At 39.4% G+C, this 13,950-nt stretch overlaps 1 protein-coding gene across 3 annotated transcripts in view; it reads left to right on the plus strand.

Moving 5' to 3' along the window:
- The window catches only part of ATP8A2 (ATPase phospholipid transporting 8A2), a 350,586-nt gene that overhangs the window by 101,519 nt on the left and 235,117 nt on the right, over positions 1-13,950 (plus strand). For all 3 annotated transcript variants that reach the window (XM_049823013.1, XM_049823014.1, XM_049823016.1), the window contains one exon: positions 4,942-5,006. In XM_049823013.1, the coding sequence (XP_049678970.1) occupies positions 4,942-5,006 (65 nt within the window). The remainder of the gene's footprint in view (positions 1-4,941; positions 5,007-13,950) is intronic.

A 13,950-nucleotide genomic window follows, 5' to 3' on the forward strand; every position in this document is an offset into this window, starting at 1 on the left:
TGTCTTGAAAGCTGGGGGTTTTTTGTGATAGCAACTTGGAAAAAATAACCATCTCCCTTATAACTTCTAAATTATCACTTTGTTTAGTGTATAATTTGTTAATAAAACTCAAACTTAATTAGCTTCATGTTCAAGTTGTCTTGAAAGTACAAACATGGGGCACCATTCCAGTTCTTGTATATAACCCATTAAAACTGTAAAAAAAATCTAAAACCCAATCCACATGTACACTTTATTCTTCAGGTGCAAATATGCTATCTGGGGAGTAAAAGGTATTTTCACTTTTTCATTGTGTGTGGAGCTTATGCTTGTGGACTCTGGCTTGCTGTATGGCTATGCATATGTATTGAGGTATATTTGAGCTCTTGGCAGCTGCCCTGAGGAGTTGGAATAGTTTGTTCTTCCAGCTTCCTCTTGATTCTTTGGCCTTCAGAATTTGTGTGTGTCTGAGTGTCTGTTGTCTCTTAATTGCATTCTTGATTTTTCTGAAGAGTAATTATTGACCTTGCTCTGGGGGGTGGTTGCATGCCTTCCACTCGGCCGCGTGTCAGCCAATAATTCTGCAGCTGCAGGAGAGGAGAGTGTTCCTCATAAGCTTTGATACTGATAAACCATTTGAACTGTCTGCTTATAGAACATAGGAGTTCCAGGTTCAGAAACATCTTTGAGCATGACATATGATCCTCAGTTTTTATCAGCTGAAACTGTCCTTAGCGAGTGTCTGCAAACAACTCTAGAAGGCTTAACAGTGTTCTTGTAGCTTCATGGTTCTCTTAAGACAATCTGCAGACTCTGGATCTTCTTTGCCTTTCGGGGGGGGGGGGGGGGGGGGGGGGAAGAAGGCAGATTTCTCTTTACCACTATCCTGGTGCTCAGCAGGCTTCTGGAAAATCAGAATTGATGGATTTCCAGCCAATAACTTCCTTAGTAAACAGATTGTTTTCTGGGAATGTGAATGTAGTGTTCACTGAGCTGTATCTGTCCTTGAACAAGAAATCAATTCCTACAGTTGAGTATGCATTGATCGCTGCGAGCACTACCTTACAATCACAGAATCATAGAAGGGTTTGGATTGGAAGGGACCTTTAAATATCTAGTCCAATCTTTCTGCCACGGGCAGGGACACCTTCCACAAGACCAGGTTTCTCAAAGCTCCATCCAACCTGGCGTTGAACACTTCGCCTGATGGGGCATCTGCAACTTATCTGGGCAACCTGTTCCAGTGCCTCACCACCCCATCATAAAAAAATTATTCCTTATGTCCAGTCTAAGTCCCTCTTTCAGTTTAAAACCATTGCCCCTTGTCCTGCCACTGCAGGCCTTAAGAAGTCTTTCCCAGTCTTTCTTAAAAGTACCCTTCCTCTCTTGAAAGGTCTTCTCAGAGCCTTTTTTTCTCCAGGCTGAACAACCCCAATTCTCTCAGCCTTTCTTCCTAGGAGAGATGTTCCAGCCCTCTGATTCCTTTTGTGGCCCTTCTGGATACGCTCTAAGAGATCCATGTCTGTCTTGTGCTGGAGGCCCCAAAGCTGGATGCAGTACCCCAGGTGGGGTCTCGTGTCCAAATTTTCATCCGCCAGTATCCCCGGGTACTTCTCAGTAGGGCTGCTCTCAGTTTGTTCATCCCCTACTCTGTACTGATTGATACTTGGAGTTGCCACAACACAGGTACGGGACCTTGCACTTGGCCTTGTTGGATTTCATAATGTTCTTATGGGCTTGCTCCTCAGGCCTGTCAAGGTCCCTCTGGATGGCATCCCTTTCCTCCAGCTTATCAACTGCACCGTTCAGCTTGGTGGCCTCTGCGAACTTGTTGAGAGTGCCCTTAATCCTGCTGACATTAATGAGGATAGTAAATGGTATTGGTCCCAGGACTGACCCCTGAGGGACAGCATTCATTACTGGTTTCCACTTGGATGTTGAGCCATTGACTAACACTTTGGACACAGCCATCCAGCCAATTCCTTACCCATCTAACAGTTCATCCATCAAACCAATATCTCTCCAATTTAGAGGTAAGACCGCTTCTGTTATGGGAAGCTGTGATTTTTTTTCAATTGAGGGAAGCGAAGCAATGCCAGTATGCTTGCCTGTATCCCTATGCGAAGTTTGAGCAGGGCATGTGTGTCCTCTCTAAACAGTGGATAATCATTCTTGCCTGACGTGATGGATTCTGTAGGCTATGATCTTGAAGTTTGGTTCAAGCAATCTTTCTTCCAGGATACTTGAAGGGAAATAAGTGCCAGAAGTACCTGATTCATCTGCTTCATGGACTTTTAGTCAGGCTTTTAAATTAAAGAGCTAGATATCAACTTACAGGTGTGGATTGACACTTGATACTTGGCTTTGAACCAGCAGTTGATCGTATTCTGCTCAAAAACATTGGCAAAAATATGTCCTGATCTTAATGTATTTTTGGTTGCTATCTTAGTACTGCCAGTAATAACTACTACAAAACTATTATAAAACTTGAAAATATGACTACAAATGTTACTTGTAATCTTACAGTTGCCAGTTCGTTTGCTTTATACTAGTGCTAGATTTTAATGTCTTCATAGTCCTGAAATTGTACATAAAGTATAGATTTCCTATAAAACACTGTTAGGCTTGACTTATATCTTCCTATTCCAATCTTGATCTCCTTTCTGTTTAATGTGATGACAAGCTGCAAAATGGTCTCAACTGCAGGATTAGTTCTTCTGACTCTGTGACTTACAAGATGCACAGCAGAGCAACTCTGTTTTCCATAGCTGTGTTTTTTTTCCAGCTCCACTTGTCGAGTAGCATCTTGCTCTTTTTGAAAGAGGCAAAATGAAACAGTGAGCAGTGGTTTAGAAATTACAGCTTGCTGTTGCACCTGCTGTTCCAATGAAATCCTACTAGAAAATCCTTTTGAATTAGTTATACTGAATTTGTAACAGCCTACGGCGCAAGGCTGTTGCCATTCTCTGGGGAAAGAATAACTGTGATGTGGAGGGAAGTGCTTAAGTTTGTAGTCTTCTCTTTCTCTCCTCAGTAAAAATAAGGAAGGGGTTCTTCAGCCTGGGACTTTTAAAAATGGCAAACTGACTTTTTTACCCAAGTCAGTGTTTTGTCTATACCTGTTGGAGCTTCATTACTCATTTCTGTACTACCGCCTAAGACTTGTTCACAGGCAGAATCAGAGGCTATCTGCAAAGCTTTCATATGTTGTAGACTGTGCTTTCTAGAATATATTTTGTCCTTTTCCCAACAGGCGTGTGTAAGTTCAGTGTCATTCTGTGTTGTTCTCTAAAGCAGAAAGTAAACCTTAGCTTGTTAACACAAATAAGATGAAAATGTATGTGGAAGGTTGCACCTGATACTCATATTCCACACAACTGTGAAAATGGAAGAGAAATGAAACTTGTGCAGGTAATCAAACCTGCTGCCTGAAAGTGCCTCTATGTGATAGAAGTGTGCCTTCCACAAAGGAAGGCGAGGGATTTGCTTTCTTGATGGAAGTCATTCATGCAGCGGGCATGTTAACCCTGGATTGTACCTACAAAACTAGCCCAATTACAAAAATTCTGTAGCCTGAGGAAACGATTTGCATTGCAATTGGTGAGCCAGTATAGCCTTCCTAAGGAATGAAGAATACCACAGAAAATAAATTCATGCCTCAGTTGTTCTCTTGATGTTGTGAGATATGGAGAGAGACACTTAATCTTTTTACATTGACTACGCTGTTCTGCTTTTGAACCTGTCAGCCTTCTAGTGGTTCATTGCTGGGCTGTTGCTCTTACGCTGCAGTAGCCTCCAGTCTCCATTTTAGAAAAGTAAAAGACTTCTGAGACCTCATTTTATTTCACAGCAATTTATGAAACTTGCTGTGATTCATTTCTATGCAAAGGCATAGTAGAAATAGTGAATAATTCTATTGTATTTCCTTCTCCTGTGTCACTTAGATCAGCAATAAAAGGCACATGCTTCAAATAATGAATTCTGTGCTGTTTTATAAAGCTACATGACTGCTAATCCCAAGAGAACTTGCATGAGCTTTTACGATTATGCAGTGGGGTCAGTTTGATGTGAGTCTGCATTTGTCTCTTGCCATTCATATGAGCTGGAATTAAACTGTTTATTTTGTAAGCGCCAATTACATATATCCTGATAGGACTTAGTCTCATGCCGGTGACAATCATGTGGCAGAGGAACTGCCACTTCAGTGGCATTGAGTGCTACTGCAGTCACTGGCTTTCCCTATTACAGAAATAAAAGGCTTTTTTCACTATTTTTGCTTTGAATTTTGGTGTCCTGGCAAATGTATAGAACAGCTTTCTGAGTGCTGCTCCAGATTATGGCAACTTGCTCTTGTTTTTTCATGCCCCAGTCCTACACTATGAATAATGTAGTACCTGATACCTGTAGAAGTTGGTAGGGGCTCTGTCATTGATCTGTAGTATTTGATGAAGCTCAGGATCTTCCACACTAAACTCTCAGGAGTAAAAAATGTTGACGTAACCCAGGTGTGGGCTAAGGGGACTGGGTGGCACCAACTGATTCAATGTGTGTGCTTCCAGTCATGGGGCATAGCTGCAACCGTGCATTCAGATGTGTTCCTGTAATATGTTGAAGATAATTCTGCCCTCATGCAGATTGGGGGGGAAAAAAAAAGTATAGAAATATTTAAACTTGCTTTAGGTCTATAGCCTGTATTTAATGCATCTAGTTCATAGTGTTTTCTTTAGTTAAAAAAATCTCAAGTGATGTGTCTGGATATGCAGATAAAATGCAGCTTGTGTTGCTAGTAGAGTTGTCAAATTGGAGTGTGTCCTATACACCAATGTTTTCATTAGCTTGCCTATTAGGAGTAACTGCTCAAAGTAAATTGTAATCTGACCTATTGATGCTTATCTTTAAGGTTTAGCTAAACCTTAAATATTCTTCCAAAAAGTAAATTCTTGTGGCTTATTTTTCTTGCAGGGTATTCTTGCAGACTCATCTCACAGAGTATGTCTCTCATCCTGGTCAATGAGGATTCGCTAGATGTAAGTAAGCAATTTCTGGTATAATTCTTGACAGAAGGAGGTGTTGCTATCAAAAGGGAAAGTTATTGAGCTTTCTCATTTTATTTCTCTCACTTGCCTTTAGGGGTAGCAACATAAACAATTCATGCTAAAACAGGGGTGGGTTGTGCAAAATGTACTCCTGAGGTCTCCAGTCACAAGCTGTACAGATCAAACTATAGTCTCAGAACAAGAAACTAATTAGGTCCATGGGTTTGATTCTGCTGCAAACTGGTGAAACCTGCAGTATGTCATCAAGAATATGGTTAGGCTCTAAGGTATAGCTATAGTAGTAACATATTTGAAGAAAGGAAAAAAAAAAACCAACCAAAAACAAGCGAAGACTCATTTCAAGATAATAAGTTATCTTACAGCATTGCATGGAACAGCTCTAACCAAATGTATGCCTCAGCAAACTGCATTGTGAGCTTGTCTATGTACAGCTTTTGAGACTTAAAAATTGGATTAAAAATTGCCTGCAAGTGGTTGCCATGTTCCTCAGGTATGTGCAAAAACTAACTAGAAAAATCATATACTTGTACATGAGTCTTCCCAGCAGATCTTTTTTCCAGTTTGCCTGTTTCAGCATCAGTATCAGCATTTGATATCACTTGAGTATCTGATTGTTGTTAGAGGTACTTGTAGGACAGATGGCAAGATCTGTAGTAGGCAGCATCTGATACTTCCATTTAGAGTTGACAATTCATCCTGCTTGATTGGGTGGGAGGTGTAAAGCCTGTATCTTTGAGTATCAAAGGAGTTACTGGATAACTGGAGATTTCATGGAAGAGAGGAATACTACTGTAGCAAAGTAATCACCTGATAAGTGTTATTTTCCAGTCTGTATGTGGCTGTGGTATCTCAAGGCCTAGTGTTCTAGTTCACGAGAACTCAGGAGATCCCAGTGAATCCAAGGGGAGATGATCTGTCTGCAGAGGCTGGATTGCTAGTTTCTGTGCAGCATAATGCACCCTGATGGGAATTGTCTCACTGCTGCCTTCTAGCAATGAAGACCGTGTTAGTTCTCTTGTAGAAGTTAAGTTTCTTGTGTTTCTGCAGAGTTAGAGACTAGTTCAGGTGATTCTGGTGGGGTAAGATGACTGCCTTTGTTAAAATTTTTTTCAAACTGTTAACTGCATTAAGGGTGTAGATTGGAGTATATAAATTGTTTCAAGCAAATATCTAAATGCCTTCCTGAAGACTCATCTGCTGAGACCATCTTCTCCCATTTTTCCATTTCTGTGTGGTCCCTCTTTAATGAAACAGTTTCCTTATTGTGGGATCAAAATACTGTGCTTCTGAGCTTTCTGCCACACTTGCCTGACTGCACCTCTTAACCTCTGCAGAACTTCAGCAGAAAACAAGCAGCTGGTTGTCCTTGTTTCCCAAGGCAGGAGGATTGGTTGTTTTAGAATTGTAAGAATAAGAAAACTTTAGGGTTCTTTTTTTCTGAAAGTATTGTGAACTCAACCCAGAAGAAGGAAAATGGTTGTGCTTTGTTCTCATTTTAAAAAACTTCTTGCACATTCTGAAGCCCTGAAGTGTTTTGACCCTGGAAGTAAGGTTCTTATTTCAATCTGAATTAAATAGTAGCTCCTCTAAATTTGAAGAAACAAATTATGTGGGTTTTGTGATGCCTGTTCAGAAATAATAAAAGAGAAAGATTCTCTATGGCTAAAGCAAGAGGTCCAAACTGAAGACGGGACGGAAGAAGTTCCTGCTAGATCAGAGGAAGAAAATGGAGTTAGCAGTGGTTGGTGTTTATAAACATCTGCAAGTTGGACAAGATAGTCTTCAAGCTATGCTAACTTGACTTTTTTGCTACTTCTGGTTTTGAATACAGTGACGTAGTGAGAGAGATTTTTTTAGTACCTCTGTTTCTAGTGAATATAATACAGAAGGTGCTGAGCAGTATCTAACAACTTCAGCACCTGCTTTTAAATTGTGACTTCAGTAATTGGCTGGAAGGACCATGAGAGGACAGGATGAATAATGAAATGGTTTACTACGTATGCCCAAATGGCAAGTGCTTCAACCATGGAGTTTTCCTTTAAATGTCAAACAGCGGTGTAGGTAGAATGGTTCAAGGAGTTTTGGGGAGAGGCAAAAAATGAAGTAGCCTGTTCTGGGATGAAAGGCTGGCCTTTAAGTGACAGAAATGTGCTTAGAGCTCAACTTTTTCCTCCCTTCCCATCTTCAACAGGAGGAACAGCTTGGCACTGACCTATGTGTAGAACCAGCTCTGGGTAATTGGTGTGATTGCAGTCCTATCTTGTTTACAAAACTGACGTAGACTTACTGAAATGCATATCATATAGCTGTACAAAGGAATACGTTTACATATATTACTGTAGGGTTTTTAGACCATCTAAAGGCTTCTGTGTTTTATTTTTAAAACTTGGTATGTTTTCCATTGCTTTAGGAAAGTAGGGGGTTTAGCTAATTTTATCTATGCACTTGATGTTCTTGAAGTTCCTGTTAGGTCCTTCTGCTTTTTGGACAAGTCTTTGATTCTTCTCTTGAAACAAGAGAAAATGGAGGCCTGTGACAGCTGGTTTTGATTCAATAGACCCTATGTGATGTTGAAAGTGATGCTATAGCAAGAACTCATTGTGAGGCCATATCTCTTCAGCTTGATCTGCTTGCAGTTGATGGGCTGGTATGTGGGTTTTGGTGAAGGCATGCTGACAATCTCCTTACCCCCCACTTATGACTCCCTTTCAGAGGGTCAGCTGCCTATTTGACAGCTTCTGTTGACAACCTCTGCCTCAGTATATACATTAAATGCCAAACTAATTGTAAAAAGTGAAACCTGTTCTTCTTATTCTTATCTTGAAACAGATCTACAGAAACAAAAATGGCTACCAGAGAGAAAATGAAACTGGAGAAAGAAATAAGAGTTAAAGAATGTGGTACAGAAAATCCTGAAAGATAGGACCTAGTGTACTCCAAGGAAGTATAGAGGGGATCTCCTAATTTAAAATACTTGAAGGCTTATTTTAATTCCTTTCTGTACTTAGCATATGCATTTTGAGGTTTTATGTATTCAGCTTTCCCAAACTTTAGCCAAGAGGTATGAGGGAAATATAATGTAATGTGGTAACTGACCTGGGAGAAAATGTCATTGACCAAAGCATTTCTTCTCACTTTCCCACATGCCAGCTTTGCAAATACTGTGGAGTGACAAAACTTCACGTTGAGTGATAGACAGGATCCCTGTGGAAAGAAATTCATTTAAGTTAGAAGAGGCTAAATAATCCTTTCCCCATCAAAGGGAGGCTATGAAAGGGAAAAGGTGACAGATATATCCACCCACTTGTTGAGTCTGAATCCATTGCCCAGTTTCAGATTTAAGTCTTCTGAGGCAGTGGGAGGAGGACAGGAATGAACAGCCTTCTCTGCTGTTTAGGAGATGGAGACTAGGATCAGGTGAGGAATAGTAGGGCAAGCAGTTATTTTGATAATTGTAAAGCTTTCTCATAAGTAAATATTATGCTCCTGTTTTGAGGTATTCTGTTAACTACTTGAAGTGGAAACTGGAAGTCTAGAAAACTGAATACAGGAGTATGTATTTTTGCAGTGATACCCAACAAATAAAAGTTAATCTCTGGGTCTTAACTCAGGGGGGTTAACTTTTAGAGGAACTAGACTTATTAAACAGCTGTATTAAAAATAAGAAAATGGATAAAGATAAAAAAGACAGGGTAATAAACTGAGAAGCTGAGTGGATTGAACAGTCTCGGAAGGTTTGAGGTTGTATTGGTCTTCATGATATGGATTAAGATAAGGAGAAATTATCAAGACTACTGTTACAACTTCATTGACAATCTGTCATCTTACTGTGGTGAAGTATTGGCAGATTTATCTAATCACCTGTCTCCACTATGAACACCAGAGGTATATTGACAGACCCCATGATGGTAAAGGCGGTCATTGGTCACATGTAAAACATATGAAAATATTACTGGAGTTTCCTACTGTCTCAATGCCAGAAAGCACTTTAGTTGGCTGGATGGAGGTGTGGAGCCTGGTTTAAGACCCTTGAGGACTCTGTATTTGTCTTTAAAGAGCGAATGGGGATGGGAAACTTCCTGACTCTGCAGAATACTGGCTGTTAAGATGGATCTGTTCCTGAAATAAGAAAAAAGCATGAGGAGTCAAGGGATGACACCATCAGAGCCATTTCATATGCATCTTGCCATATGGCTAAGTCTAAGGATACACTAGAGTGAGAAGCCCTGATCAAACATGGGTTGACATCGAATGAAACCCATCCCTCCCCTCTTTTTGCCTGACCTCTGCCAACATAGAAAAGTATGCAATTAACTCTCGGGCATGCTTTAAAATCCCTGGATAAAAAAAGGAAACTCTATCATCATCTTTTCCCACCTGCTATCTCCAGTTATGTAGCTGGATGAGGAGTTCTGTGGAATACAGTTAGCGCAGCAGCTGCTCCTAACCTTTTAAGTTGGAATTGTAGGGTTGCTGATGGCTCATGTTGAATTGAATACCTTACACCTTCATTTTGATTTCAACTGTGTTGATCAGTAGTATCACAGTACACTTTTGCAGATAGCTGAAGATACTTTGGAGAACTTAATGCTAAATGCCTACCTTGGTGAATTAATGTTATGTGGTGCTTCGTCTGCATAAAGTAGTGATGGGAGAATGGGAAGTGGGAAGAAACGATAGACGGGCTCTACCTGTGCATAGCTGTGCATGGAAGATATATTTATCTTCCACACTTTCTAACTTTAGTTGATTCCTTCTGGTTTCCCTTTCATGTGCCAAAAATGTGAGCTAATACTATAACAGTGCTAAAAAAGGTAAAACGTTGGTGTCTTTAATTTTCATGCTTTTCATTTATGTAGCTTTACTTCTTGGAAACAGCATCATCTAAATTATGCAGTTATAAAAAGTGAGGACATCTCTTTTCTGGTCCTGCAACTTTAGATAAGTCGGAGTTGGAGATGAAAAACTTTGTCACCTGTATGTGTCTGTGGCAGAGGTTCGAAGGAAGGGGTCATGGCTGCTGTTGGAGTGACTTGAGTTTGAAAAGTGATAGTTGTTAAACAACATACCCTCTGCAAAGTTGAGAATTTACTTCAGACATACCATGCGTCAGTATTCTTGGACCATTTCAGCATTAAGTGCAGACTTTATACTTGAAATAGCCTGTAAGACATAACCATGGTTGATTCATGTTGAGCAATATCAGAGTCCTTAAGCTGCTAGTAAGTGTTTTAGCATAAGTAGCAGGTAAAATAGTATCTATTCTTAGTTTATTCAACTTCTAGTTAGACACTTGTACATTAAAAGAAAGCTTTGGAAAATGAGTGTTGCATGTTCTACTTTTCCTCTGCTGCCTGCTCATCTAGTAGATGTTGCAATAATTTTGTGCGTGGTACACTTTGCTTATAGAATCCTTCTGTAAACTAAGACAACAGTATTAGAAGTTTTTCAGTAAACCTGAAAATCAATGGAAGCTTTTAGAACACGAAAAAACCCCCACCCCCCAAAAAACAAAACCAGAGAAATGGAGAACCATGGCATGTCAGGCGAGCAGAAAAAACCTCTATTGATATATAGTTGCTGGTCTTTTAAGTGAAGAAAACGGGTGATTACATGGTGCATCATGAAGACATATCTAATATTGAAGGTGCCGTGATGCTTTAGCTCAGATAACATGTGTTTTTTTCCAAAACAGGAGCACAAATTTGTGGCATTTCTGAACTAGTACATTAAAAATGCTTTGTATGACATCAGTCTTGTTTTCAAACCAAAGTAATTCTGTTTTTTTTAAGTACTCTCATCACCATTTTTAATGTAGAACTGAATTTTGTTAACATAAAACTCTTACATGCTTTGTTAATAATTGCCACTGGTTCTTTTAATTCTAAGGTAAGTGTCTGTAGCTACTTATCACTATTTTTTTGGTGTTGGGTCTCCACAGTAATACTTACTTTGTATGTTGCACCTGTAACAAATTATGACTTCTGTTCAACTTAGCCTAAAATCTATCAATGGAAGATTCTCACACTGAAATACTGTAGCATTATATTTAATATATTCTACCTCTGAAATCCGTTAATGCTAAAAATGAATGTTTACAAGATCCAAGTTGAGCTTAGAGCCTTTAAATATTGATACACTTTCCCCTTTGTATGGTCCCTGTGTGACTTCCCCCACCCCCCCCGTTCCCCCCACTTCTGCTCCTTGGCATGCAGCAGCAGGTGAGATGTGATCGAACAACTGTCTTGGCTTGTTTTTGAGAGCTAAATTTTATTCTAAATCATGCACTTCATGGAAAAATCAATCATTTCTGTTCTCTTCAGAGAACTACTGGGAATAGAAAAGACTAATCCCTAGCTTGATTCAGCTGAATTCTAGAAACTTAGCATAATAATCTGCAAATGTTTATCCCTTATAGACTTAGCTACATGCATACATATGCTCACTTGGTCTTTCTTTCCTTTTCCTAATAAAGCTCTTTGAAGTGAAAGTATTTTGAGCATGAGATTTATTTTGAGTGTAATTCTTGGATTCAGTTTCTGATCAGTTAAATTGAAAACACCGTGAAGTCTTATTGTGTGGCTCTTAACCTGGACAAATTTCTTCCATTGTTGTCTCATAGAAGTTGACTTGTGAGACCAGTGAGAGGGAAATCTGAAGAAGGGCAATGTGATGACCCAGAGAGACCTTGAAAGCCTCAGATGAGACTAGTGGATATTGCAGCTGAGGAGTGTTGGGTGTGTTTCCCCCCCCACCGCCTTCAGTGCTGTAGAAAGGAGACCTGGCAACTGTATCAATTAGTTATCACATGGGGTTGTAATTAACAGTAGTGGAAGGGCAAAATTGGAGGGACACAATTCTGAACATGTGCATGGTATTTTGCTATAAGGTAATTCTGTTGACATAAATGGAGCTACACAGTGAATGTGTCCTGCAGAACGCATGTGCCTGGATTGGTGATAGTCATAATCCTGTGTTATACATAGATATGTAAATAACAACCGACTGATACTCCAGTGTAAGAACTCTCAATGCCAGTATTTATGGATGATAATCTGACTAAAAGTATAAGTGTAGACACAGAAGCTGGGCTCCCTCACTTCTCTGCTTGCACAGCTGTATCTTTTTTCATGCTTCATTGTTTGGATGAGTGACTGAACATGTGCATGGATAAACCTATTTGTGCTACCATGGTATTGTGTAGTATTCTTAAAAAACAAACCAAACTTCGCAGTGTTATTTGTTGTTTGCTGTTAGCGTCTTGATTGCCCAAACTGGGTCTTAGTATCTGCAGGGAAGCTTTACATGCAGGTGTGTGTTCTAGTGGTTAAGAGTGAGGACCTGGAAAACTTGGCTATTTTGTTGTTATTTTTGCTATTCTGTAGGGTAGCATTACTATGAAGGTTCTATAACCTGTAAGCAAAATGTCTTAAACATGAGAATATTACTGGATTTATCCAATGACTTTCATGACATTCATTTTTATGGGCACATTTCCTTCCCACACTTATGAACAGAGTTTTAAAAAAAAACCTATTAAAGAGATCTTTAATAGATATCTTTAAGAGATCATGCATCTGAACTGGATCTTTTTAAAAAGTAGAGCTCTGATCTGGTCATTGGTTTTACCCATATGCTAGAAACAAGCAGGTTATGCTGGGTTGCTGCTTAAAACTTTTTCTAATAACCATTGGGAAAACTCAGCATGTCTGTGGAAAGGAGGAAAACCTGGGGAGTAGACCATTAAAAAATTGTGTATCAGAGTGTTTGTCTTCAATCAAAGAATATGGTTCCAATAGTGTCTTCTGTACTGTACTTACCAGGACAGAAAGATTTGTGTAGTGTTATGGCTTCCATAGGAAAGGTATTAGCTTTAGTACAGGAATTTTTTTATCATACACGGTATGTGAGTTGTTTTTTATAAATTTGTATTTCAAATTATTGAGCACTGTAGGAGACAGTGCTTGTGAAGCTCTGAGAAACTTTAAAGGTGCTGCTTTTTGGATCCTGATCTTCCTGCTGGTGGAAGAAAGGGTGTCTGTGCCTTGTCAGTGATGTCATGCTGATTACTCCCAAGGAGTGGGGGTAAAGTCATTGTCAGCTTTTCAGACTAAAACCAAAGTTAGTTACTACTGGGAGCTCCAAAGCATTGGTGTGGTATACTGCAGTCCTATTAAAAGCTAGTAAGGTGTACAAGTAACTGCTGGGAAAATGAGAACAAATCCTGTACTGCTAAAGCCTTGTAGATGCTTTGAAGATTTTATCTGGTCTGTTGCACAAGAGGAAACCAGGATATTTTTTTCTCCCCTGCTATTATCATCTGCCCAAATGCTTTCAGACAGAGTTAGTATTCTGGAAAACTGATCAGTGAGGACAAGCTCAGTTGTAGCCAACAATCAGCTTGCTTTCAGAAAGACATCTGGGATGCTGCTCTGGTGTCTTGCGGCTAATAAGTTACTTCAATTACCAGTCAGCCTGGAATTGTAATCAGCTCTTCTGTGTAGTACTGGGAATTTGTAAAGGAAGCTAATTAGGAAAACTAGGGAAAGAATACCTGAACTAAATTCTTTTTATTGCCCACATTTCTTTTTTCCTTAATCTAGAAACAGACAGCAAGCTAATAAGTAGTTACACAAGGAATAGTGTCTGGTAATCTGATAAATCTTCAAAAATATTAGGTATAAGAGATTTAGTGTTTTTTCTTGTTTGTTTTTGAGGAACAAGTAGAATCTTTGATAATTGCAGGTATTTGATAATCTGCATAGAAAGTTAGTTGTATTGATGTGGAAAATATACAGCTCTTCAGTGAAAAGCTGCTTTGATTTGAGCCTACTGCATAGAATTACAAATGAAAGAATATTGGTGTTACCTGGACCAGTAGGTTTAAGTACACACAGAACTGTGTAACTTAAGT

Source organism: Accipiter gentilis, chromosome 19, assembly GCF_929443795.1.
Source record: "Accipiter gentilis chromosome 19, bAccGen1.1, whole genome shotgun sequence".
In the NCBI taxonomy this organism is placed as follows: domain Eukaryota; kingdom Metazoa; phylum Chordata; class Aves; order Accipitriformes; family Accipitridae; genus Astur; species Astur gentilis.